Raw genomic sequence first — 26,924 nt, 5'->3', positions numbered from 1 at the left:
TCCGTCTTTTGAAAAGCTGACTGTAGATGTAGATGCCCCAGGAGACTTCAGGAAAGAATCTCTGGGCACCTGCAGCTCATCATGTAGTTCTTTGACTTGTCCTTACATCATGGAGGCTGGTTGAAGGAGGCCTGAAGGTATTTAGATCATTATGCCTTTGCCACAAGGTGACTTCTCTTGTTCCCAAGTTCAAGCTTCAGTTAGGAATACACATGTGTTTGTACAGTGCTTCCATATCTGGAAAGAATCCTCCAAGGCTCTGTTTCTTATGGTTTCTATTGCACATAGCACACTCCCTTATACTGAAGTCTAGAAGATGGCCTATCCAGATACCTTTGATGTTTCAGGTTTATAAGATCCAGGAGTATCCCATGCAGGAATCAGGGGATAACTACCTACTGTTTCTCCATGCCTGCATGAAAATTAATGCCTAGAGTGATGCTATTCAACATGGGCTCACCAAATACATCTTCTTCCACTCTGAAATTGGAAAATGAAAACATGCTACCCAGGAGTGAAGTAGTATTTTTTTTTTTCTCCAAGCCACCTCTCCTTGCTCACAGATCTGCTTTGAGCAGAACCCTCTGCAAGCAGGAAGTCTGAACTGAAGCGGTGGGAGATGTAGCATAACTTTAAATTGTGGAGCAGACATCCTACTGGGCCTGCAGTGCCCCTGTTGAGCATTGCAGCATCCCTGAGATGGTTTATTTTCCAGTGCAGCTGGGCTTTACAAGGATGAACATCTGATGGAGTCTTTTTGTGTGAGCTAATGTGATTAATTCATTTGTTTCCTTGTTAAACCTGACACAAGCGCTCTGAGACAAACATCTCTTTCCTATGAAATTCTGTGATGGTGAGTCACTGGGGAATCTAGCAGGTCTTACCTTCAGCTCTACTTCCAGAGTATTTTTGTTTAACATTAGTTTGATGTAGCAGGCTATTTATTTTTATCTATTAATTTTAAGAAATATATGGCAAGCTTAACCTGGTGAGTGCTTTCAGAAGCCTCATGCCTGAGCAGTTCCAGTTCAGAAATTGAAATTGAAGAAAATACTTGTGTTTGAAGAGAAAAGTATTTGTTTAGATTATTGTCACAACCTTGATGGATGATAACAAACTGACACCTATACATACCCTTGGAAACAACAATATTGCAAACAGGAAGGTGTTAGACAGTGTCTCAGAGCACTGACTCCAGAACCCAGAACGTCTGGCACTGTCCTCACACTCTGCTGTCAGCCCAGTGTTGTGGACAAGCCAATGTGAGTGTCAGCAGCAACATGACCAGATGAGTTTCCCTGCTTCTGAAAGGCTGATGAGAAGTTGACTAGGAGCTGTTTGTACTGCATGTCCTTCCTACACAGCTCGAGGAGGTCTGTGCTTCAGCAGGCACTGTGGAAAGGAGCTGGGGGACTGTCTGTACTCAAAACTTTCCTAGCACTTCTTCTGTGGGACTGTGCTCCCAGGTCAGTTCACATGGGCCTAAATCAATCTCAGAACAAGATCAGTGATTTTTCTGCATCAGTGAGAAGTTTCAGTTAGCTTGACAAGTTGGGCTAACTCTTCACTGCCAAAAAACAATATCTGGACAAGACCCTCTCAAGTTCCTCTTTCAGCAGATAAACTCAACAATGTTTTACATCAACTATTTTGTTTTGTTTGCAATTTCATCAAAACGATCTCTTTTCCATAACTTGTCAAGGACTCTACCTTAATGTTTCTAGAGAACAAATGAGTTAACATTTGCTCAAGGAAGGGATCTGCCTTCTGCTGCACCTCTCCTTCCCTGTACTGAAAGATGAGGGCAAGCCACAATGATACTGATGTGAAAAACACTGTCAGCAAGTAATCTCACTACTGACTATAGACTTAAACTTCAGTGCCTCTGCTGGATCTGTCTCTGGTACATGTAATGCCATAAGGGTCAAAGGATTAATTATATACTGCACAAGAGGAACTAAGCAATGGATTTTCCATTAGCATTTTCTAAGTGTCAATTATTATAAAAGCTGTTATTTTAACTTTTTTTTTTTGGCAATTTTATTTCCTGTGCAGTGATTAATCTGCCTGCTCTGTATCGAAGAGATGAGCATGCCAGGCTGTCCACAGTGATGAGGTCACTCCAGACTTGAGCAGGAAATCAGAAGACTGATGATAGATCCCATAACGAGAAACTGGGAGTGAGGACCCCAGTCTGCTTACAGGCAGAGTACAGCTTACATGTGAAAACTGGACCCTTGCATCAGGTTTTTGTTGTGATGTTGTTCATCCTTGTTAGCCAAAAAGAGACCAAATTATTGAACAGGGGTAAAGAATGGCAGCAGAAGGACCAGACACCACTACATGAAAAGGAAGAAGCTTCAGCTGCCTGAAGAAGCTGGCCTGGTTAGTAGCCAGTGCTAAAATAAGACTAAGGAAACTTTTCCCCAGCTGTCAGCCAGGAAGGTCCATGCTCTGTAATCCTGCCCACAGCATTCATTTTTCAGTGTAGGTTGAATCACTATACTGGGGAAAATTAACTGGGGAAAAATATACAACTTGAAGCAAAAGAGGGATTTGTGGCAACTCTTGAGTTGAAAACATGGAGCTGGCCCAACTCTGGTAAGTGGTTACAGCAACAGAGTAACCGTGCCCTGAGGAGTAAAAGGCATACTGAGGAAGTGTGGAGAGGCTGAGCTGTCCCTCTCCATGCTCTGTGAGCCCCAGAGCTCCAGCATATAATCTGTGTATATGTAGTTATTTTCAATGTCTGATTTTTATTCCTGAAGTTTTGCTTTAATCTACAGTTTTTTCTCCCCTGTACTGTGTAGCTTCAACCTCTCTGCAAGCTCTAAACAGACCTCAGAATTCTCCATTACACCTGTTGCACTTACCCTTGCCTTCCTGTCTCCTAAGAAAATTCCTCATGATTTTCCTCTACTTTACTAGCATCCTGTTCTTTCTCACTCATCCACTGCTAATCTTGCATGCTCTTTCCTTTTCTCTTTTCTTCTCAACATTCTGGTGCGTCATTCACAATCTTTTTTCTAACCCCAACTATTCCTTATATTTCTCTTCCCTCCCTTCCTTCCATTCAGTAGGTTCACTCAAAATAAAGTAGCCTGTACTGTCCTCATGGTGCAACAACCATTTTTCATTCTAGTGACTGGATATGAAGCTCCCAAACTTCCCCAAAGACAGATTATATAAACAGGTTGTGATATGTTGGATATGCAGTTTCCAAGACTGCTTGTCCAAATTATTTAAATTTCTCACCAGAAGATGTCTGACTTTAGTGTCTTTATCTTACAGAAGAATACAAATCCTTTATCCCAATTCAAGTTTTGCTTCTGAGTATGGTATTGTGACTCAGGAGCGGCCCATACGCATCTAGAACAATCAATAGCGACATCCTTCAGTGGAGTTCATCAGGGAAATTATTTGTGCACGTTCCCATTTTGCATGAAAATGGCAAAATAAACTGATTCACTTGACAGCTGCAACTTCAAAATATCCAAAGGGCTTTGCCCTGATGTCAAAGAAGATACTGACTGCTTCATCTCAGACAGAAGCAATTTTGCAATGAGCTGTGCTCTGCCTGTAAGCAGACTTGGGTCCTCACTCCCAGTTTCTGGTTATGAGATCTGTCATCAGTCTTCTGATTTCCTGCTCAAGTCTGGAGTGACCTCATCACTGTGGACAGCCTGGCATGCTCATCTCTTTGACAGCTAAATGTATTGTTCATATTATGAAGAAGCCAGAGCATGAGATGAGGGGGTGAAGAGGTAGGGAAGATCTAAGACATCCCTTGATTAGCAGCTGTACTATGAGAAAATGTGCTTTCAAAATGGTACTAGGAGGAATTTGGCAAAACTCATATAAATCAGAAGGAATGCTCTGATTTTCAGAACACATCACAAGGACCTTTGTCTTTGTCTAGATCTGCATCACATGGCCAAGTGTTTTATGACTTTACCATCCACATGGATGATATTTCCAACTAGCATGCTCACCTAGGGATTATGTGTCTTTTTCCTCTAGTCTCTGTGGCTGTGCTTACCTGTGAAGATAATTCACCTTCAGTGACTGCCTGCCTGTTGGTGGTTTAACTTGTTTGTGGTTGCAGCCTGCCTGTTTGTGGTTTAACTTGTTAAGCTGCTGATGGTTCAAAACATCTGCCTCTCCTAAGAAGATCCCAGTCTCACAGAAGCACAGCCATCTATGTTTGTAGGAAGAGAGATAACTCAGCCAACATAGAAATGCACTGTGCTCATCACTTTGGCTGTCCCAAAATGAGGGATTGCCATAGCCAATACTCACAGAGGTCTTGTCTCTCATCAGAAGCTTGTCAGAGCTTCTTCCCATCTTGGGAAGGTCACATTGTCCATGACTTAACACCTGCCACTACGGAATGGTTTCCTTCAGCAGAATTTTCTCGTCAGAAGCTTTTCATGATGTGCTCAAAAACAGATTTCAGTGCTAAAAAAGATGATCAGTATCTGTGCTTGAAAGGACATGGGTTCCAACAACACCTTACTATTTGATTTCTTATTTGATCATAGCAAGTTACAAAGCCTGAAAGTTCAAGACTACTGAAGAGCCTGTTTTAACTCAAATGTGACGATTAATTTTGGGCTCCCTTGTGTCTAGGGATGCTGCAGTTCTTGAATAGGAGCAAGGCCTTTTCTCCATGTTCCACATTCAAGTCATTTGCATGCAGAGTTGTCTAGCCTTGCTTGCAAACTTCTTTTTCTGAATACTGTCCCTGATCCCACTGGGCAGGTAATGCGTGAGCAGCTGTGTGGTGCTTATCTGCCTGCTAGTGTTAAATCACATTAGTCGATCTTACGCAGTAGGCAAGAGTTCCTAACTTGATTCTCTGTTCTGTTGCTTAACCATGCCAGTAGTGGAGTTCAGAACCAGCTGAGTCTGTTCACTGTGACCTTTCTGAAAGATGACTGGAAACTTTCCTGAGGAAGAAAAAGTAAGATGCTCAAAAAATTACACAAATCACAATGGAGCAGGGCCCACCTTTATTCCACCTAAGCCTTGTGAGGGGCAACAGAGATCAGGAAAAAGACAAAGACCTGTGAATACGCCAAAGGAAAGAGAAACAGTTCAAAGTGGTCCCGAATCCTTAAAGCTACCAGTTGTTTGCAATCTCCTGATGAATGCACTTGTCTTTTGAGTTCAGAACTATAATTTTCAAAGCTGTCTAAGAAATGCTGATGCTTTTTTCCTGATTACTTGGCCTGAAAAATCTGTTAAGCTTCATTCAAAATTCTAGTGTGGTCATTCAGAGAAAAGGTGTGAAACAAGGTGAAAGTGAAGCTTTCTCCAGATCTGTAAGTACGAACTAGAGTGTTTGTCATGTGTGTGAGACGATAAACAAAAATTTCTTGTAGTTACTGAAAGAATGTAGAACAAGGAAATTCAAGGCAAGAAAAATATTTTTCATGAAGTATTAGCTAGACTAGGTTTTTTTACATGCAGTTCATGGAAGGCAAGTTAACAGGTATACAACATGCAGTCGTCCCCACTTTTGAGAAGACAAGTGACTAAACATGGGAAGCAGTTGACCAAGAGCTGTTGGCCAAGCCATTCAGTACTGGGTACTGAACACCTTCCAAATCTCATCTTGGATCACTTTTCACTTTCTTGCTGTAAGAGTCTGAGATTAAGACCTTGGAAAGCAAAGGGATCTGTCCATTGTTCTGATAATTATGTAGATTCAGTGAATTTTGGAGCACAGCAATGAAGCCAGGCTCTTCTTGACCATTGTTGTGGCTTCTGGAAAACTATAATGAAAGGAGTGGTAGAGGCAGGGTAGATAAGCCAAGAGTGGAGACTTTGTCAAGCAGTGAACAAAGCAAGGATCTTCTAAACTCAATCCTGTTTGTCTCAGTACCAAAGGGCAGGACACGGTTTCAGCTCTGATTTTTCCAAGCATAGGGTTTGTCCATAGCTACATGCAGGTTATAAAATTAAGCTAGAGCAGATCATGCTCACCTCTTCTGGGCATAGGCTCTTTGTCAGTGCTAATCAAAGCCTTCACTATGCTTTTCTAAAATAAAAAATATTTACTTTTACTAGACAATTAAAATATCCTTCCCTTTGATGTTTTTAAGACACTTTAAGTTGCTTTTAACCTTTAACTTTTGCCATTACTACAGCTCAGGTGCAGGATTAATGCAGTGCACAGTGCAGAAAATCATATAAGCCCTCACCACTCTTCTGGGAGAATGCTGTCCCTGCTGTGCCTTCTGCAGCCTGCTTTCTTCTCGCAGGCCCATTCAGATGATTGATTGAAAATGAGTCATTCTAAAAATAAGTTGTTTTTAAAATCTTCTTGCAAATTCAGGATGGTTTAATAGCACAACTATATAACTATGACAAATTTAACTAGAAAATAAAAAAAAACAACCCAGAGATTAAACCAATGTCTTTCTCAAATAATATGAAGTGACTTTCAGCTATTATACAATTAAAAGATGCGAGCTTTTGCTAACCATTTTCTTGAGAGGAAGCACAATTAGAAAAAAAGAGCCCTCCAAAGATAGCTCAAAACCTGCAGAAAACGTTCTCGTCTGTGCTGAAACAAACCCCTTTAAACTCCAATTTAAAGCTTTAGTTTTTAGAGTACCAGAGGATTGATGCTGCTTCTTTGTGGGACTGCCACTGCAGAAACCCATTCAGCTTTCTAAGAGGTAAATGCCCCGGCGTGAATTACTTAGAGTATAGTAAGTAATCACATACTGTGTGTAGTGTGTAGTGATTCACTTTATCCTCAGAAAGTGACTTCAGATAGGTGAGATTAGCTTAGGCACAATGCTCGTCTGACTTTGGCATCACGCTATGTTGGTTTGCTTTACAAGAGCTTCCTCTTCTTCCTTTTGTTGTGGGACGAGAACTGAGCACAGGTACTATCTCAGACAGAATTGGCTTAGACTCCACTACCTAGCCTAGCTTTCAGGTGGAAGGTAATAAAAAGAAGAGGCAGAGAAAAACCACCATAAATCCTAGTCTGATGACCTAGCTCCCAGTCAACTTCTTTCTCTCCAAGCCGGTGACACTCCAGCATCCTTCCTCCAGGATCCAGTTTACCACCAGCGGAACAAGGCAGTTCTTTCCCAGGGCTTGAAGAAGAGAGCATTGTTCCTCTTTCACTCCTATGCTCACTCAGTTTGTTTTGGTCTCAGCCATTCTGAGAGTTGAATGAGACAGCAAATGCTGAATCTTTGCCTTATTCTAATCATACCTCTTGCCAGCCAGGTCTCAAAGCCAACAAAATGCTTGTGGAAAAATAAACACTTATCTGAAGTTTGCTATTGTGAAAGGAGACTTTTGCAAGCCAAGAACACAGTGTTTGTGTTCTTTACTTCACTTTTACTGTGACATAATTTTATGGAGCTTTGAGGGGCTGGGTTAGTGTGTCTGATGTGTGTGTGTGTATCTCTGTGTGTGTAGCTGATTGCATATCCTATAGCAGCCTTTTCTCCCAGGAAATCCACAGGCCTTGTGGACTTGCTGTGCAATTTTAATAGGTCAAGTTCACTTATAGCCAGCTCTGACACTTGCTTTCATCTGGAGCTTTCTATTAGCCCTCCTGCATTCAGGCAGTCTTGTCCTCAGCAGGTGAGGGAGGTTTTGAAGGCTGTATTTATTGTTGTGGGATTAGTTCCTCCACTGCTCCCATTAGCTCTAATTGTTAGCTTCATGCAGTCATTTGAAAGTGACAAAACCACGCTTGCCTACAGATTTTAATATACAAAGCTATGATTATGATTAACACCAGATCTGGTTTGCTGGTCTGTGCTGCCTTTTTTTTTTTTTTTTTTCCCTTGAACAGCTTAAGTTTTGCCCAGCCTCAGGAGTAACTGGTTGGTTTTCTTTTTTTTTTCAAAAGTTCTGATGAGCTGTAGTGCTGCACTTCAAATTAATGCCTACCTCAAATCTTGTGGCCCCACTGGACTCTTTCTGTGCTATAAAAAGATCAGTTCTTGGTAGTGGCTATTGCATTTGCGAGTTATTTTAAAGTAGAGTCGACATAGTTTGGTTATTGTATATTACCCAACACTCTCACTGTGAGCAAATATTGGATTTTTACTGTGGGATTTGCATGTGGGAGAGATCTAAGGCAGAGGGCTAAAAAAAAGGAAAGATATTAGTTCATTTTTTACAGTTTTACATGGAACTTTATTAGAAAATAGCCTGTGCTTTTATTAAGAGAAAGTTGGTGAGTAATTGACAAGTAGATTGCTAGATCTGGTCTTTGGGGAGATGGTAGCCCCATTGCTAAGTGGGGCTTGAGTTTGTCACTTCTTAGCTTTACAGGATGTGTTTGCAGAAAATGTGCAGGACTCTAAGGATAGATGTAACCTTGTACTCTTGAATGTCTTCATCCTCTGGTCTATCTCATTTCATATTCCCTTGGAAGACATTTGCTACTCCAAATCAGGAGGTTTGGTTTCTCTACTTCCCCTCTCTCTTTGTGCTAAAGAAGACCCAGACTGTATCTGGTGACTCACAGAGATATACAGCAGTGTATTCTCTTCCTAAAAAGTAATTTCCAAGGGCAAGTCTGACCACAAAGGGAGATTAAAAGCATGGAGCTACGGAGTGAATTCCTACTGTGTGGAGTCAAATCTCAATGGTGTACCATAGCCATTAATCTTCTGCCTTAACCTTTCGCACAAGCTCATCCTGCTGCATATTGACATGACACAGCTGAAGTACATTCACTGGCAACATGTCCTTAGCATAGAATCATAGAATCATTTAGGTTGTAAAAGACCTTTAAGATCATAAAATTCAATCATTAACATAACACTGCCAAGTCCACCACTAAACCATGTCCCTAAGCACCATATCTACAGGTCTTTTAAATATCTGTAGGGATGGTAACTCAACCACTTCCCCAGGCAGCCTCTTCCAATGCTTGACAACCCTTTTGATGAATACTTTTTTCCTAATATCAAATCTAAACCTTGCCTGACGCAAGTTGAAGCCATTTCCTCTTGTCCTATCACTTGTGGGGAGAAAAGGTCAACATCCACCTCGCTACAGCCTCCTTTCAGGTGATCATAGAGAGTGAAAGGTCACCTTTCAGCCTCCATTTCTCCAGACTAAACAACCCCAGTTCCCTCAGCCTCCTAAGACTTGTTCTCTACACCCTTCACCATCTCCACTGCCGTTCTTTGGACATGCTCCAGCAACTCAACGTCCTTGTAATGAAGGGCCCAAAACTGCACACAGTATTTGAGGTGCAGCGTCACCAGTGCCAAGTACAGGGGGGATGATCACTTCCCTACTCTTGATGGCCATTCCTGATACAAGCCAGGATGCTATTGGCCTTCTTAGCCACCTGGGCACACTACTGGCTTATATTCAGCCAACTGTCAACCAACACCCCCAGGTCCTTTTCTGCTGGACATCTTTCCAGCCATTCTTCCCCAAGCCTGTAGCATTGCATGGGGTTGTTGTGACCCAAGTGTAGAACTTGTAAAAGCTAGTGGTATCCTAATGCTGTCTGGTCCTCCCTTTTCTTGTTTAGTCACAATGTTATTTGTACCATATTGTGGTCCATGCTCCTCCTGCTATAGGATAGTAGATGTTCAGCCACAGGCCTTGGTTGGGTTACAGCTTCCATGAGCAGAACAGAAGTACTTGTGTGAGGATCAGTCTGATTGTCAAAAGCTCCCTACCTTCACTGAATGTTTGGGTTTATGGAGAAAACCATTCCTGCAGGACTACAGGTGCTAAGTGACCGTAGCATACCCTTGTGTCACATGGAAGTTGCTAGGTCTTAATAATGCCATTAAGATTACATCCCAGTTGCTCCAACAGTGATAAAACGTGCTCCTGCACAAACTGGGCAGGGCAGTCAGAGGGCCACTATTGCAAGGCATGATGAGAGGCAGAGCTTTCTTCCATTATCAGCAATAAGGATGTCATTCTGGCCTCCACTGGGACCTTAAGGGAATATGTGACACTTTTTAATTAAACCCTGCGAAGGCAGGCTTATCTGAGAGGTTGAAAGAGTACTATGGTCATGTTGAGATGATGCCTGTTCACATGACCCCAGTGCTGCTCAGAGCTGCTTTGAACTTAAAAATCTGCTTTTGGATGTTGTACATTTTTTATTTAGACAAATCAAAGTTCTAGACATCAGAGGGTTTTGTCAGATCAGTATCTCTTTGAACCCACTGGGAAATAGTAGGGAGAGACCATTCTTTGATGAATCAATTAAAATTAATTTTCCAACAGCCAAGTCAACTTCAGGCTCATTAGTATGGGCAAATTCCTTGTTGGTCTGTTATTTTTCATCACATCTTCATAATACCATCCCAATAGCATGGGCCTCTGAAATGTAATTAATTCTGTTGAATAAGAGAATTGTTGCCTTTTTTTCCCTCACTAGATCATGGAGGTCTTCCTCAGAAAAGTATAAACAGAGTTTCTTCACTGGCACCTGCCAAAGTCTATTGGCAATACCAAGGAGGTCTGTGAAAGGTGTAAGCTTAAGTCTCCAGCAATTAATGAACCAGAGTGGCGTTAAGTGCCTGCAGAGATGTAGGGTGGACCAGGGCCAGAGGTTCTCTACTGTTGTGCATTACCTTCAAATATAAGCTGACACATGTTGCTGCTATTTTTCTGATCTGAACACTCTACACATAAAAATGCTGCATGAGACTGAGAGAAGCACTCATGCTTGGGAGAGAACTGGAGACAACCTGGCTGGGAAATATGCTTCTTAAGCCTGTCACTCAGGAGAGGCAAGTGCTAGGCCTCTAGGCACATGGAATGCCCTGTCATTTTTGCCCAAACGCATGGAAGCTCAGTGAGACCTCAGGTGTCATATCTGCGAATAAGGATTTCAAATCTCCCTTCCTGACCCTCTGATCCCCAGAAGCTGGAGAAAGTCCCAGCTTCTCACCAAATATGTTGATAACCGAAGAGTCAGGACACCATTAGGCAGATTTCATCTCACCATTCCCAAGAGACTTTTTGACATACATTCCTTTGATATTGCTGACATTTGAGTTGCAAGAGTCTTCAGAGAAAGATGCTTTTGCAAAGGACAGCAAATCTCATTGGGATATCTCAAAGAGGGGTCAGTATCATCATCTTCACTTCACCAGTGGGGGAAAATGAGGAGTTTTGTAGCTCTCACTTCTTCTCAGGCAACTGAACTAGAGTCTAGTAACTGAGCAGTGCTCTCCTTTGTGCTTTCTGTGGGGATGGCTCTCCACAGCCTGTTTTTGTGCATGACTGTAGTGCTGCTGCTGTGGTGGTTTAGCCTTGATCACCACACAGTTTCTCACTCACCCTCCCCCTACCCAGCGGGACGGAGGAGAGAAATTGGGAAGAAAGGAAAACTCTTGGGTTGAGATAAAAACAGTTTACTAAAATACTAAAAACTACAAAGATAACAGAATATAAGGATATTAATATATACAAAATATACAAAATGAACAATGTAAGATTTCTCACCACCCGATGTCCGAATGACCGACACAGCCCGTCCCGAGCAGCGATCATGGAAACAACACTGAGCAGCAAGCAAAGAGGGGAAAGCAAGCTAGCAAGGTATAGGGAACTATGTCAGCAAGCAAGAGAGAAGATGCTAAGGGTGCCCAAATGGAATGGAATGGATGCCCCCTCCCATGGGCAACCCCCACTTACGTACTGAGCATGACGTTTATGGCATAGAATACTCTCTTTGGCCAGTTTGGATCAATTATTCTGTCTGTCTTTCGCCCAGCATCCCACATCTGCATGTTAACGAGACGTTAATGAGACTTGCAAAGCCAGACAGTGTCCTTGGTCTCATTAACAACAACTCATATCATCAGAGTGTTTTTATCAACATTTTCACACACAAAATCCAAAACACACCGGCTACTGAGAGGAAAATTAACTCCATCCCTGCTGAAACCAGGACAGCTGCTGAGCACCATGCAAGTTTTAAAGAAGTCTGTTGCTCACAATCTCAGTGAATAAGAGAACTTTTGTAGACTCCTCGGAAATTTCCACTAAAATGTTCTAATTTCAGTTTTCTCCCCCTAAATGTAGTGCAGATCTGTGCTGAGCTGACTTTAAAAAATAATGAGCAATCATCATCTGCCAGTCTATGATTTTAACTGAGGAGTGGAAATTTTAGTTTTCCTCTCTTTGTCATAGTCTATTAAGCTAGTCTGCCTCATCTCCATGCTAAAAATGGCTGCAATCCCACAGAGGATGAAGTATCTTTTTTTTTAGGCAAAACTGAGAGATCATTAGGAGCTTCCTAATGTTATACTGTAATGCAATGTGAAAAACCTCCAAATGCCTTGCATCTCACCCCCATTTAGTACTGTGAAATCCAATTCTTTATTTAATCATGCAAATAGGAATGGCCTTCAATCTGTAACCTGATTGTCTGTTAACAGTTCGCTATAGATGTGCTGGAACTTCTTCAAATAATAATTAGAAAGAAATAGTAGTTGTTGAGGGTTATGACCTCAAGTGTGCCAGATGAGTTCAGAGAGTCAATCTCTATTAATCTATTTATTTGTAAATTCATTCACCTTAAAATGCTCACCTTTAGTCTGAGATTTGCAATGCTCAGTCTTCACAAAAAAAAAAGAGGGTTCTTTGTGGCTGAGGTGTGAATATCTGATAAGCATCTGTGCAGCTGTTGATAAGATAGGGAAACCTGGAAAGGTGTCTCATTTTCAACAGTTTAAAAGCCAGTTGCTAGATGTTGTGTTCATGTATGCAGAAAATTCACAGCTTATCAGGCTATGAAACTGGAATAGTAGAGTCCCATCTCAACCATGTGTGTGCTTCAGAATGATGGCTTACATAACCAAATTTGAAGTGACTGTACAGTACTTTGGCTATTTTTCAGCACCAATAAAGTGAAAATTGAAACAGAATATAAAATCTTAATACCTTAAGTCCATTTCAGTACACATTCTCCCTTCTCACACAGACTGGCCTTTGCTTCCATTTAACTTCTTCCTTGACCAATAGCTGACAAATTGGAAAGATGATGTTCCATTTTGTGTAAATTTTAAAATATTTTTTAAATTTAAAATTAAACAGAACTTAACTACGTTTTCAGTTGGACAGTTGTTGCTGTGTTGCCGTGGTCTAAACCTCCCATAGCCCAGCTGAAATGTTCACCACATAAGTTTTAAAGTCCTTTTCTCACTCAAAACACCTTCAGCTGCTGCAGCTTGAGCTTGCCAAACACACTGCTGTATCTGAACCTCTAGTACAAAAATAGGGTTTTGGAGGAAAGCAAATCTCAGAGGAAAAAAATTGTTTCCATCCCACCACACTAGCAGAATTCTGCTTCCATCTAAATACTGAAGGTTCAGGAAAGCATGAGTGTTTGATATCACATGCTCCACTCATTTGTCTTTCTCAGTTGTACTTTCAGCACGTGTCTCAAAGAAGCCTGAAAAATCACCAGAGACGGGCTATAGCAGAGCTATCTTCAAGAAGGAATATCCCAATGCTGTTGTAAACTTGTTTTTCCTGAAGAGAGGAGGGAAAGTTGGAGAGGGAGAATTAAAATTCTTGATGCCCAGTAGCCTTCATTCAAGTCTCATTTTCAGAGACCTTTATGAGGCCTAGATTGTCCACAGTACTTCAGGAAGAAAATGAAAATAATCCATTAAAATGGACTTACTTGGGACAACCAATGATGACTATCATGGTACCCAGCTTTTAATTTAGAAGTTTAATATCTGTCTCAAGCATGTAGTCTACGCCTTCGCTGCTGTCAGTGAAGGTTCAGAGCTTGCAGTATGGCTAATCACTGCATCTCAGGACCAGTGTCTGAGAAGCATATCACCAATACACCTCCAAAATTGGAGTGATTTTTCACCAAAACCACTCATTGTTTGCCTGCTGATTTGTCTTGTTCCCCTCTGGAGAATATTTTACCTGACAAAGTGTACTTTTAAAGTGGGAGAATGTATATTTCACCAGCTTGACCACTGGAATTATTCTTCTGTATCTTTTTAATAAGAAGGCAGAAGCTGGTTCCAAAGAATTATTTTACCTCCACTGCAAAATGAAGCCTGTCGAAATCACCTGCTTTCCTTCTTTGGTATCTGAACCCTCTCCCCTGGCCCCACTGGTTTGTTATGATTATTCTGGTTCCCTTGAGCCAGCTGTTTCTTAGGGGAACCAGTGAAAAATACTTTCTTGTCCTGTTATCATAGAATCATAGAATGGTTAGGGTTGGAAGGGACCTTCAAAGGTCATCTAGTCCAACCCCCCTGCAAGGAGCAGGGACATCCCTGACTAGGTCAGGTTGCTCAGAGCCTCATCCAGCCTGGCCTTGAACGTTTCCAGAGATGGGGCCTCCACCACCTTTCTGGGCAACCTGTTCCAGTGTTCTATAACTCGCATTGTAAAAAATTTTTTCCTAATTTCTAATCTAAATCTACCCCCCTCTATTTTAAAACCATTACCTCTCGTCCTATCGCAACAGGCCCTACTAAACAGCCTTTCCCCATCTTTCTTGTAGGCCCCCTTGAGGTACTGGAAGACCGCTATCAGGTCTCCCTGGAGCCTCCTCTTCTCCAGGCTGAACAGCCCCAACTCTCTCAGCCTGTCCTCATAAGAGAGGTGCTCCAGCCCTTTTATCATCTTTGTGGCCCTCCTCTGGACCTTCTCCAACTGGTCCATGTCCTTCTTGGGCTGGGGGATCCAGAACTGGACACAGTACTCCAGGTGGGGTCTCACCAGGGCAGAGTAGAGGGGGAGAATCACCTCCCTCGACCTGCTGGCCACGCTTCTCTTGACGCAGCCCAGGATGCGGTTGGCCTTCTGGGCCGCAAGGGCGCATTGCCTGCTCATGTTAAGCTTCTCATCCACCAGCACTCCCAAGTCCTTCTCCTCAGGGCTGCTCTCAATCCATTCCCTTCAAACAAAGACCTTGCCTGGAACTCAGAGTAAATTAAGAGCCTACCCTTGAACTCACAGGCTGCAGTAGCATTAACATGTTTTGGCCTTAGCAGTGCTGGGCTCAAAGTCTGAGTAGATATTATGGGATGTAAATAATAAGAGTTGATTCTCTGTGACTGTCCTGTGGCTGCTTCTGTGACTAAAAAAAAACCCAAAACACATCAACACACAGCAGTCCTAAGGAAGAGCTTTCTTAGGGGAAAGGGTATCAGCATTTCCTACGAGATGTTATTTCTCTTTCTTTTTCTAACATGATGCAATGCTTTTATGCTGAGCATAACTACTGATTTATTCCTGAGGAAGTAAAATGAGGCTTAGCTGTGTGCAATTTACCACCCAAGAGTTTTGTATATATCAGAAATTTTGGATACAGGGATATATTTGACATCATTGCAAATCAACTTTTTACCTTTTTGGTTTTAAGATCCAAATATATTCTCACTAAACCATAGCTAGATATCTGTGTTTCTTTCAAAAGAATGTTGTTCCACTCTTCCTAAATAAAACTAATTCCTAATAGCAAAACTTATGTAAAATTTGATAATCATCTGTAGATGTCAAACCTCATTTTGTCAAATGAAAAAAAATAACATCTCTATGCAAGTAATATCCATGTTTCTCCTCAATTCTGTTACTATTTTATTTGTATATCAGCATCCATACTTTGATTTCCAAGTGTAGCCTAGAAGGAATTTCACAGGACACCATTGCAAAAAATGTATGAAATCACTGGTATTTTTATTGTCTGTGATTCCATTTTAAAAGAATATAATATAATTTACCCACATCATGCAGGAAAAAGTAGCAGGCAAATAACAAATGAAATTAACATTCACAAAGTCTCTACTTTAAGTAATCTTCTAGCTGCTTGGAGAATACTGCATGCATCTGAAAGAAAGCTGGGGAGCATTTCTACCAGAAAATGCATGGCTAACTTCAATTTTGCTCTGTGTGTGAAAGAGAGAGAGGAAGAGAGAAAACAAGCAATTTTTAATGACAGTACTGAAACATTTTACTAACTTAGCACATGAAGAAACACTTGTCTTGATAACATATATTCAGAACAGATACAGACAACTTACAGATACATAAGACATTACACTGAGGTCACAACAGCTAATTTCTAACAATGCTTGTTCTACCACAGTAAGCTTGCCAAAAAGATGTATTCAGCAGCACTGGTATGGTCTTTCTTGACGAAGGAGAGGGGCTAGGAGGGACCTAAGCCAACATATGGTACTAGAAACATAGACAGAGGAACTCCAAAGTGATTTAGTACATGATCTTACATTTTGTTTCGTTTATTTTAAACACAAGAGTAGCATTCATAATTAATATTCCAGTCTGATTTCTTATGGCTTTCTCTGAAGATAAATATGACTTCACAAGGTCAGTGGCAAACTAAATCATTTACCCTGCAAATGTGGAGGCCCTTTGACTTTTTTTTTACTAACCAGTAACGTCTTGGAGTTGTGAAGGAAAATGGCTGCAGTGTCTAGCCACCAACCTTTCTGTATAAATAAAAACAATTTAAAAAAAAAAAAACAAAAGACCTCATTTACCTGAGATTGAACAGACCAGTGATGAAATAAAACAATGGCATGGAAAGACAAAGAGATATTCAGAATCCAGACAATGAACCATGCTTCTCTTTGGTCTTGTTTAAGTGCTTCAACACCTGCTTGAGTGCTGAGGGGGAAAGTGTCTGAGACAATCCTTCTCACATCCATACATGAGCCAAAGGCGTCTGTGTCCCGTGTTACCACTTCAGAATGTGAAGGGAAATGGATAGGGAGAAGGGAGTGGAGAGTGCCTGCTCTAGAGTCTGTTCAGCATGGCTTAGGCACTTTGAGGACAGTGGAATGACTTGAGGAGAGATCCAGAACTCATGCAAGATGCCAAAAACTATGTGAGGCAAAACCAAGCAAAACCTACCCAATACCCATGGTAGATCTTCTGTCGTGTTTCTTTATTGAAAGAAAAGGAAAATTAAAATGGGAACTACCAGCTCACTCCTGGCTGAACTCTGCTGTCCAAGGAGGAAGGGCTGCTGAGGGAGTGGAGAGCTGAGGTACAGAAGTGATGACGTGGCTGGCCTGGGAAGCTCCCACATTGAAAAAGACTTGGCAAACATTATTTAGTAAAATACTTTCCCTTTCCCTCCCACTCTGTGAGTCTGGCATGAGGCCTAACAAACTCAGCACAGAGTTGTTATGCCCTCTTCAGGGTTTGGATCCAGATGTTCACACAGCTTAGGAGCTCAGCTCACAAAACTAAAAGTATTTTTAATGCTCTGAGCCCAGGGATAGCACTATCTGCTTACAAAATTTGGGCACAGGCCACAGAGTGGTTGGATCCACTAGACCAGGTTGCTCAAAGCCCCATCCAAACTGGCCTTGAAAACTTCCAGGGATGGGGCAGCCACAACTTCTCTGGGCAACCTGTTCCAGTGCCTCACTACCCTCATGTTCCTCATCTTCCACACATACATGCACACATATGCACATCAAGCTGCCAGGGAGACTGTGAAAACAAACAAACAATTGGAAGTACTATTCTGCAAGGAGGACATCAGGCAGAAAATTCTGATTCTATGTCAGGAGTAGTATTGAGCTGGATGAGACATGAGTCCATGATGGGGGCCAGGGAAAGGTCAACAAGGAAGAGGTAGAGAAAGGCCAAAGTAAAGTTAAATGAGCTCACCTTCTTTTATTTGTTTGTTTGTTTGCAGAGTTATCCAGCACAAGGCCAGGGGAAAATATGAATGGATGTGTTCCTTTTAGCAGGGGCACATTTCTGCTGGTTCTGCTTATGTATTAGAGGATGCAAGCCACAGAGATTAGTCAGAACATTTCAGAAGTATTGATGTCAGTGTGTCACTGTGACCTGGGCTAGAAAACTTCACTACCAATGAGAGGCTGAAGCACAGAGCCAGCTTTCAGAGGTGTTCGATTTAGTTCCCCCTGTGGCAAAGCATCAAAAACAGCTGTTGCCTTTGTGACAGAATGAGAGTTTTCAGTTCTTTGAGATTTACTTAAATAGGCTCAAATTACTAGTTGCTGAATTTGCATGGGATAAGTAGGACACTCTCCCTAGAAAATAATAAATTTCTCAACACTGCTATGCTATACCCAAGCATTGATTCAGAGAGAAAGTCTTCGGGGGGAGACACTTATCTTGCTTTAAATGAAAGATATGGATAAAACCTACTGACATTATCTGAAGAGTAAAACCTGCCTTTTCTTCCTCTAGGAAGCCCTTGGCAGCTGATATTTGAAAGAACATGTCTTGTTTGCAGATCCAGCCTGAAATAAGTTGCGTCTTTATCAGCTGGTTCTGACTTGTAGATCAGTCAGACTTCCTCAGCCTCCACCTTGAAATTGGTAAAAACTTATGGTTGAAGTTATCGTGAAGCAAGGACTAGCATACCAGAATAACAATGGGTGGTGAGGAGGGCAATACATTTCTTCTCTTTCATAATATTTTTTCCTTATTATGAGAGATGCTGCTAAAGGCACAGAGTTCACAAGTTCACTGCCTTAACCATGGTGCAGATTTCTTCTGCTTACCTGAAAGCTGATAAAAATATTTTAAAATTTCTTATTCAGGAAAGTTCTGAGATATTTGCCTAGACTTAGTTCCACTGAACAAGTGCACTAACAAAGTTCCGTTGAAGTAAACAGCTTAATTTAGATATACAATTAAGTGTCTCAGTTTGCTCTCCTTTTTGTTGTCAGTAGAAAGTGTGTATTTGCTTCCAAATCTCTTTCATGTACTCAGGAAACTTTTGTTGTTCCCAGGTCAGGGACAAGCAATGCTAGTTCTGGCAGACAAACCTCTATTCTCTTACAAGACAGCGAGACCAAGATGGCATGATGCTCTCACAGCAGCGACTAGGAAGACCAAGTCAAATGCAAAAACTCCAGGATCAGCTCTTGAGATGACAAGCTAGATATCTGATCATTGGGCTTTGTGTTCAAAATATGTCTGTCTACACATGTGAGTCTGTGTATGTACTAGCAAGTCAACATCTCCAGTAGAATTTCGCTTATCTTATGCTTATCTTCGCTTATCTTAATACCCATAGTGCTGTATTGAGAAGCCCTCTGTATCTGTGTCTGTGAAAGGCAATAAAGATAATGGTGAGAGAGAGTTCCTCCCACCCTACTAGCATCAAGGGATGCCACATACTTTTATAATACTAATTAGCTGCTGCACAGCACTGGAGAAGCATCCTTACTTTATGCCTTTATAGAGACTGAAACCTGCATTTTACAGATGGAGAAACTGGGCGCAGCAGAAAAATAAATGACTTCCCCAAGGCAAAGGCAGTAATTTAGCATGATACATAGCAGGCATATGCAGGATTTCTGGATCTCCAGGGCCATGGCTAACATTCAGGCCACCACACTCTCTCACACACTGCAGAAAGAGGCACGCAGGACACAGCTGCAGTACTATACTGGAAACCAAATGTCTATCCTGCAAGCACTGCTAGGACAGCTGAAGATGGCACCAGGCAGAAAGAAGGTTACTTAGTCAAAGCAGCCTATGCACTTGGTCATTGGCTTCAAAGGGGCCGGGGAGGTTCTCTACCAGAGCACCATGCACTCTCGTGTGGTTTCAGATCTCTGTGTGGCAACTGTCTGACCAAATCTGCTCTTTCAAGTTAAGTGTATGGCTAATTCCCAAAGTAATATGACTCTTGCTTAGATTCTGATGCATTTAACTTCTACCAGCATCTGAGGGCAGATGAGTCACTTCTTCCACAGTTCTGAGTGATGTCAGCTGTGTAAGTCATGTGTGATTTACCTTCCAAATGATCTCTTATTTATGCCAGTGATTGAATTAAAACAGAAAAGCTATGCTTCCATGCGAGGACTGACATAACCCTTCCAAGGGCAGATGTGCTCAACAACAAATGGCTATTGAGAGCCAATCAACAAAAACATTAATAATAATGACTAATAATTATTGTCAGTAATTATAAAAAGATAATTCAAGAAAATTAAAGAGGCCACTATTCACACTAAGTGAACACTGCTTCCTGCTTTGGATGGAAATGCATGTGAGGTTGTTCCTTCTCTATGCTTAATGTACGATTGCCTTATTTAACATACATAGTACTATGGCTTATAATAAAAGTTGTGTAGTCTGCAGCTTTTAAATCTTTACTTCCATTTAGAGGCATCTACTGGATGTGACTATGTACAAAAAAGGAATGGAGGAATCTTGGGGTGGAGGGAAGAGAAAGAGGCAGTCAGAAGGTATGGGAAGCAAAGGGACTCCTAGTGAGCAGTAGATGGTAGTGGTGGGGAGGGCTGCATGATGGATGGCAAGATTGTAAATCCCCATTGGGCAAAAGAGAAATCCTTTGCAGCACTGTTCCTGCCCATCTAACAGTCTGCAGTGATTACTTCTTGAGCATGTCTTGCAGGGGCCCTGGTAGGTATTTGATGACTGTGTCTAGAATGCTCTCTTCTTCCTCCTCATCTTCATCCCCACACCCAGGAGGGATTGCCTTCTTTGGGCGTGTCAGACTCCCTTCAGCATTAGCTTCCAGTGCAGCCTGGGCCTCTGCTTCCTTTTCTTCCTTCTTCTTTATCCCATACTGCAGGTGAGAGATAACACATTGTCAGTCACTCATTGTACAGGATGACTGATTAAGCCAGCCATCACATATGATGCCTCATATTCTACACTATGAACATCACTATTAATATTCTGCTTTTGCTTTTTTACACAGACACCCAAATTATCAATCCTAACAACTTCTGCAGTACAGCCCAGTGGATGGACAGCTCTCACAAGACAAGATGGCCAGATGCTCAGATAATTCAGAAAAAAGCACAGGAGAGAATTTGGGACTATACAGCTGCAGGCCTAGCAAAGACAATACAAGCTCTGTCTTAGTAAAGTTTTGGGGTGGCATTCTACTGATGTTGATCCTCCACTTCTCTGTTAACAAGTCTGATGCTCAAGTTCATCATGCACATGATTTTGAAATTCCATCTGCAGCATTTTATAGTAAAGGTTTATGGATGTGGAAAATTTCACAAAAAAAAAAAAATTATCAAGACAGGCAGATTGCAGTCAAAATAACACCGTTTTAGACACTGTCATGGAGGAGATATCTTACACAACCTCATCCCCGTTCTCTTGGTATAAATGGGATAGAAAGATCCCTTAGTGAAAATAAACTTTAATGAGAAACTCTGTCTGTATTTGCACAGTGAACTGTGCACTTCTGGGAGTAAAGTTGACTTATACTCTCTGAAGAGAAACATTCTTCAGCCTCCGAGTAGAATGGATACCTGAAATTTGCTACTCCCATTGAGAATTAAAGGCATACCACTAAGACTTTACATGAGTAACCAGAATCTAATTTTATGGTTTTATATTCAAGATGCTAGACTTAATAGAGGAGTAAAGATATGGCTGAGTGAATCAGACTAGGGAGAGAAGTGCTGTAGTATCTCAGATCCCACTGTGTCTAGGACATTCTTTCCAATTACTAGTTTGAAGGCATGTCCAAAGAAAACAATTTCTGCACCAACAACCCTCATCACTCCTCAGCCTTCATACATTTCATTAATTCTCAGGTATTGCTGCTATTTCCATAAGCGGCTGCCAGAAATTTTGAAGATAATGGTGATACACAATAAAAAAAAAGAGTCAACTCAAACTGCCACATGCAAATCTACAGCAAGAAGGATACCTGCAAGCTACCCTCTTTATCACTTACAATCATTTCACTTCAGCTACATTAGGGAGGCATTTGACCTTTGTGAGGAAGAGGAAAGACACTGAGGTTTGCTTTAGCAGTTATCAGCTTCAACATTATTGTTCTGTAAAAACCACTCCTTTATTTAGGCCTAAATTTTAATTAAAATACCAAATGGAATTAAGATTGCTCTCAGTACATCAAAACCACAAAGTAACTAACCTAAACCCACGCAAAGGCCAGCAAAACATTTTGCATGAAAAAGTTTGAAAACAACTTTGAAAAGAAAATCTTACATGATTTCAAAAACATCAAAGAATTATGTTGGTACAAAGTACTCAGTATTTTCTGGTGTCAATAGTGTGGTACTGCTGAATAGACATCTTTTCATTATTTTATATTTTCATTTTTTCCACTAGTAATAGTCCAAATTGTTTACCAGTCTGCTGTCAAGACTTTCTGATTTCAAGGGGCTCTTGGGCTTGACAAGAAACTTCTAAACATTTCTGAGCAAAAGCAATATTTTTGCTTCTTTTCTCCATCATCATTAAGATTTAGGATGACAGCTTGCAAGGTTGAAACCAATAACTTCAAAAAGCCCTAGTTCTCTAAATCAATTGTTCCAAGCAAAAATGTTCATCAAGGACATCTGTCTTATGATTTTTATACCTAGTGGATGCCAGTCACACCAGATTTCATGGTAGAGATGTTCAAGACATATGATGTCTCCATTCACATCTGAAGCAAACGAAGTGTGTGATCCAACTTGTAGAGCTGAACACCACAAAGATCCAAAATAGGCCAGCAACCACTGCAGAGGAATGACATACACTGCTAGGCTGTGGACAGTCTGTATGGCTGGCTGATACTCAGTCTCCCTCTCAAGTCACACATAGATGTCTCTAGGTGATTCCTAGTGTAATTTATCTACAGACTTTATCTTCCTTTGCCAGCTGGAGAAGAACAGCTGTAGTGGAGACAGCACAAATCATAGTAATTACATGGGTCTTGTGCACGTTTTCAAATTCCCCATCTCCAAACAAGCATCAGCTCATGGCAGGTTGATCCTCCAGCTCATGAACTTGTTGAACAAACAACCAGGCCATAGGAAACTGTGGAACAAAAACAACCACTCAAGCACCCTGTGTGCTAGGACAGAGGGAAGGTCAAAAGATTACATGACGGAATTAGCACTTGACAGCCGGTCGCCTGTGCTGACACGTTTCCTTAGGAAGCCTCTACTGATTCCCCTCAGAGAAATGCACAGTGCTAGTCAGACCTTAGCTCACACAAGATAACACCAGTCTTATGGGGCAGCTGCAGAATAGGACAATACATGGCCTGGAAAGATATATTTTGCTGTAAAAAGGCATTAAGGAAAACTGGATTCTCTTATTCCAGCTTACTGGCACAAATACCAAGTACAGAAAATCATTTTCCTTGGTTCCTATCCATAGTGATACTACAACATGTATAAACAAGCCATTTCCCTTTAGTACACATATAACACCCAAATACAAATTTGTCTTGGACAAAAGAATTCTCTTGGAGAAAGATGACATTGTATCAAAGGCAATTTTTATAAGAAAGGATCAGTTTTGAGTATTCAGTGTTATCAATTAAACTTCGTGGTATTTTCTAATATTTTACATTAACCAAAATGTAATGCTGTGATGATTCACAGGTAAATGAAATGGCATTTTTCAGGTTTGTAATTGTTTCAGAGGAAACAAAATTATAGAAAGGAAAGTCTTAATATAAACAAAATTTCTAAAAAGCATCTTAGTATCATCACATTAAATCTTTCAGTTACCTGGACTTGTGCAAGGCATTTGACACTGTCCCACATGATATCCTTCTCTCTAAACGGGAGAGACATGGGTTTGATGGATGGACCACTCGGTGGATAAGGAGTTGGCTGGATGGCCACACTCAGAGAGTGGTGGTCAATGGCTCAATGTCCAAGTGGAGACCGGTCACAAGTGGCGTCTCCCAGGGGTCCATGTTGGGCTCGGCCCTGTTCAACATCTTTGTCGGCGACATGGACAGTGGGATAGAGTGCACCCTCAGCAAATTCACTGACAACACCAAGCTGTGTGGTGCTGTTGACACGCTGGAAGGGAGGGATGCCATCCAGAGGGACCTTCACAGGCTGGAGAGGTGGGCCCATGCAAACCTCATGAAGTTCAACCAGGACAAGTGCAAGGTCCTGCACCTGGGTCATGGCAATCCCAGGCACAAATATAGGCTAGGTGGAGAATGGATCGAGACCAGCCCTGAGGACAATACTTGGGAGTAATAGATGAGAAAGTCAACATGAGCAGGCAATGCACCCTTGCGGCCCAGAAGGCCAACCGCACCTTGGCTGCATCGAGTGTGGCCAGCAGGTCGAGGGAAATGACTCTGCCCCTCTACTCTGCTCTGGTGAGACCCCACCTGGAGCACTGCGTCCAGTTCTGGAGCCCCCAACATAAGAAGGACATGGACCAGTTGGAGAGGGTCCAGAGGAGGGTCACGAAGATGATAAAAGGGCTGGAGCACCTCTCCTATGAGGACAGGCTGAGAGAGTTGGGGCTGTTCAGCCTGCAGAAGAGGAGGCTCCAGGGAGACCTTGTAGCAGTCTTCCAGTACCTCAAGGGGGCCTACAGGAAAGACGGGGAGAGACTGTTCAGTAGGGCCAGTTGCGACAGGACTAAGGGTGATGGTTTTAAAATAGAGGGGGGTAGATTTAGATTAGATATTAGGAAAAAATTTTTTACACTGAGGGTGGTGGAGCACTGGAACAGGTTGCCCAGAGAGGTGGTGGATGCCCCATCCCTGGAAACGTTCAAGGCCAGGTTGGATGAGGCTCAGCAACCTGATCTAGTTGGAGATGTCCCTGCTCCGTGCAGGGTGGTTGAACCAGATGACCTTTGAAGGTCTCTTCCAACCCAAACTATTCTATGATTCGATAATTCTACGTCAATGAATAATTTTAAAAATACAACTAAAAATAATGATTCTTTTTAGTGCTCCGGCTTTCCTGAGGATGGAAATAATGCATTATCTCAAAACAATTTTGAAGGATGAGACAATTTCATTTTTCTTCAAAGTCCTACTCCACAAAATTTAGTATCAGAGGTGGCCTCTGTATTGTTATCTGCTTGGTCTTCAGTCATGCCACCACATAGTTAATAATGTAGAATTCTGGACATAACCCAGCAAGATATTGAAACTTTTTAAGTATGGGAACCACCTTGTTGCTCCTGAAGTCATTACTGTGCTGTGACATTAAGGTTGTTTTCACTGGGTGAAATACTGGTGGGCCAGAGTCCTCAGTCCTCAGGTGGAAAAAGTAGAGAAAAAATACCATCATCCTTGGTTTACGCCACACTTACTGACTGCATGTCTGGAAAAGGCTAGACTAACAATGCTAGCATCAACTTCCTCCCCATCTCTTTCCCTTCCCTACTCCTTTTGCTTTCCATAGGAATCCAAAGTAAGTGTGTAATCAGATTTGGAACTGACTCCTTAGGAACAACAAGTGATTTATCTAGAGAAGCTAAGGAAATGCAGCAGGAGTTTTGTGGAAGTGTCCTGGTTCTTGCTAGAATAGAGTTAATTTTCACCTAAGTTGGGAGAGAAACTGGAGCTGGTGGCACCTGTGGTTGGGGGACACAGCTGAAATAGTTTACTAATTAGCCAACTGTTGGGATAAGTTTACCCAAATTAGCCAAAGGGTTATTCCATTCCATGTGACATCGTGCTCAGTATATAAGTAAGCAGGGTGGTAAGGTAGTTCCTGCTACTTAGCAGGAAGCAGGGTATTAAAATCTGCTGTTAGCTATTGCACTGTAAGTTACGTGCTTCAGTATTTTCTGTTATTGGGTTTGGTTTGTTTGTTTGCAGGCACCCTGCAAACAGCTGTGCATCACCCATGGTGCTAGGAATTGTTCATGGCTGGTTGTTTTCACTGTGGATAACTGGTAATATTGCTCTTCTTTCATTCAGGAAATAGCTCTTCCTCCCAAGGTGCTCTGAGATCCTGAAATTGGTCTTCAGTCATCATCCCAAGAAATAGTACTGCATATTAGCTAACACTTAGTTTCTGGGAAAAGGTTGGTATATGAATGATACTGGTTACACTTCTCTCAGGAAATTTTTCTCCTCAGTGGTATTGTGTAGCTGTAAGTGGTACTGAATCTATGCCTGAACAGACAGGGCAGATACAGTCATCTCTGGAATTACTATTCGATTTCCCAGTTGAGCTTTTAAAAGCTACCAACATATTTAAATGCCTGTTCCTTATCTTGCTTCCTATACAAATTAGGAGAGACCTTGTCTCTTCTTACACAGCCTGGTCTATTAAATTCCATTCACATTCCAACACACAACACAATAAAAAAAAAAGAAGAAAATTGTCAGTCAGAGAGGAAAGTGTATGCTTAGAGAAGACACTGAGAGGGCAACTTGCCCACCCTTCCACTTCAAGGGTTACCTTGGCCTGAATCAGTCTTTTTTCTTGGAGATCTCAGTTGGTGAGGAAATCTCACTTACTCTGGAACTTAACCACCCTTTACAATTAAAATATTTCTCCTCATGTCTAACTTGATTTTTTTCTGAAATGCCTTTTAAAAAGAAAAAACATCTGTAAAACTGAAAATATAGATCTATTGCAAAAAGACTTATCTGTCATTTGTCCTTTTGGGCTTCATCTATTATGTGTGCTGTTATTTTTTTTCCTTCCATTACCAAAGGGAACATCAGCCCAATTAAGATCTTCCCATCGTTACCTCATGGAATCTTCTGCCAGCACTATGTGTAGGACCGAAACAAATCAAGAGCAATAGGTAGTGTTTAGCATTGACCTTTAACTCCACAATTGTTAGACTCTGGGGTACAGAAAAAGTCTTAATGTGTATTTCATTTATACAATTTCTTTGGTGTCTCTGTGGGTGAATAGGCTGCTTAAGCACACCCTTGGCTTTAAGTTTCAGGTGAAGATGAGGCAGTTTTCAGTCAGAGACTTAGGAAAGTATCTCCCATTCTGATGAACTGTGGTCTGTTTTTCTCTTTCTACTGATGCTACAGTATTGCTTACAGATCTTCCTGTGCTGAGAGTGCTGCTGTGTGTTGATGTGGCAATGGAAACTGTGTATTTTTCTTCCCCTGTGTCTATTGCCTCCAAGCCCCTGTTCCAGAATGAGAGAAGAATTTTCCTACAGGAGATGACAGTACTGAAACCCAAAGCCCTGAGTACTCTGTTCACAGCACA

At 41.6% G+C, this 26,924-nt stretch overlaps 1 protein-coding gene across 1 annotated transcript in view; it reads right to left on the bottom strand.

Moving 5' to 3' along the window:
- Positions 1-20,029: 20,029 nt before the first annotated feature.
- Positions 20,030-26,924, bottom strand: part of CPLX1 (complexin 1) — a 103,751-nt gene continuing 96,856 nt past the window's right edge. Inside the window, exon 4 of the mRNA XM_086770117.1 lies at positions 20,030-20,557. Coding sequence (XP_086626243.1) covers positions 20,360-20,557 — 198 coding nt within the window. The 3' untranslated portion in view covers positions 20,030-20,359. The remainder of the gene's footprint in view (positions 20,558-26,924) is intronic.

This window comes from Chlamydotis macqueenii, chromosome Z (assembly GCF_036417535.1).
Source record: "Chlamydotis macqueenii isolate bChlMac1 chromosome Z, bChlMac1.mat, whole genome shotgun sequence".
Classification (NCBI taxonomy): Eukaryota; Metazoa; Chordata; class Aves; order Otidiformes; family Otididae; genus Chlamydotis; species Chlamydotis macqueenii.
This window is presented reverse-complemented; position numbering and strand designations above follow the sequence as displayed.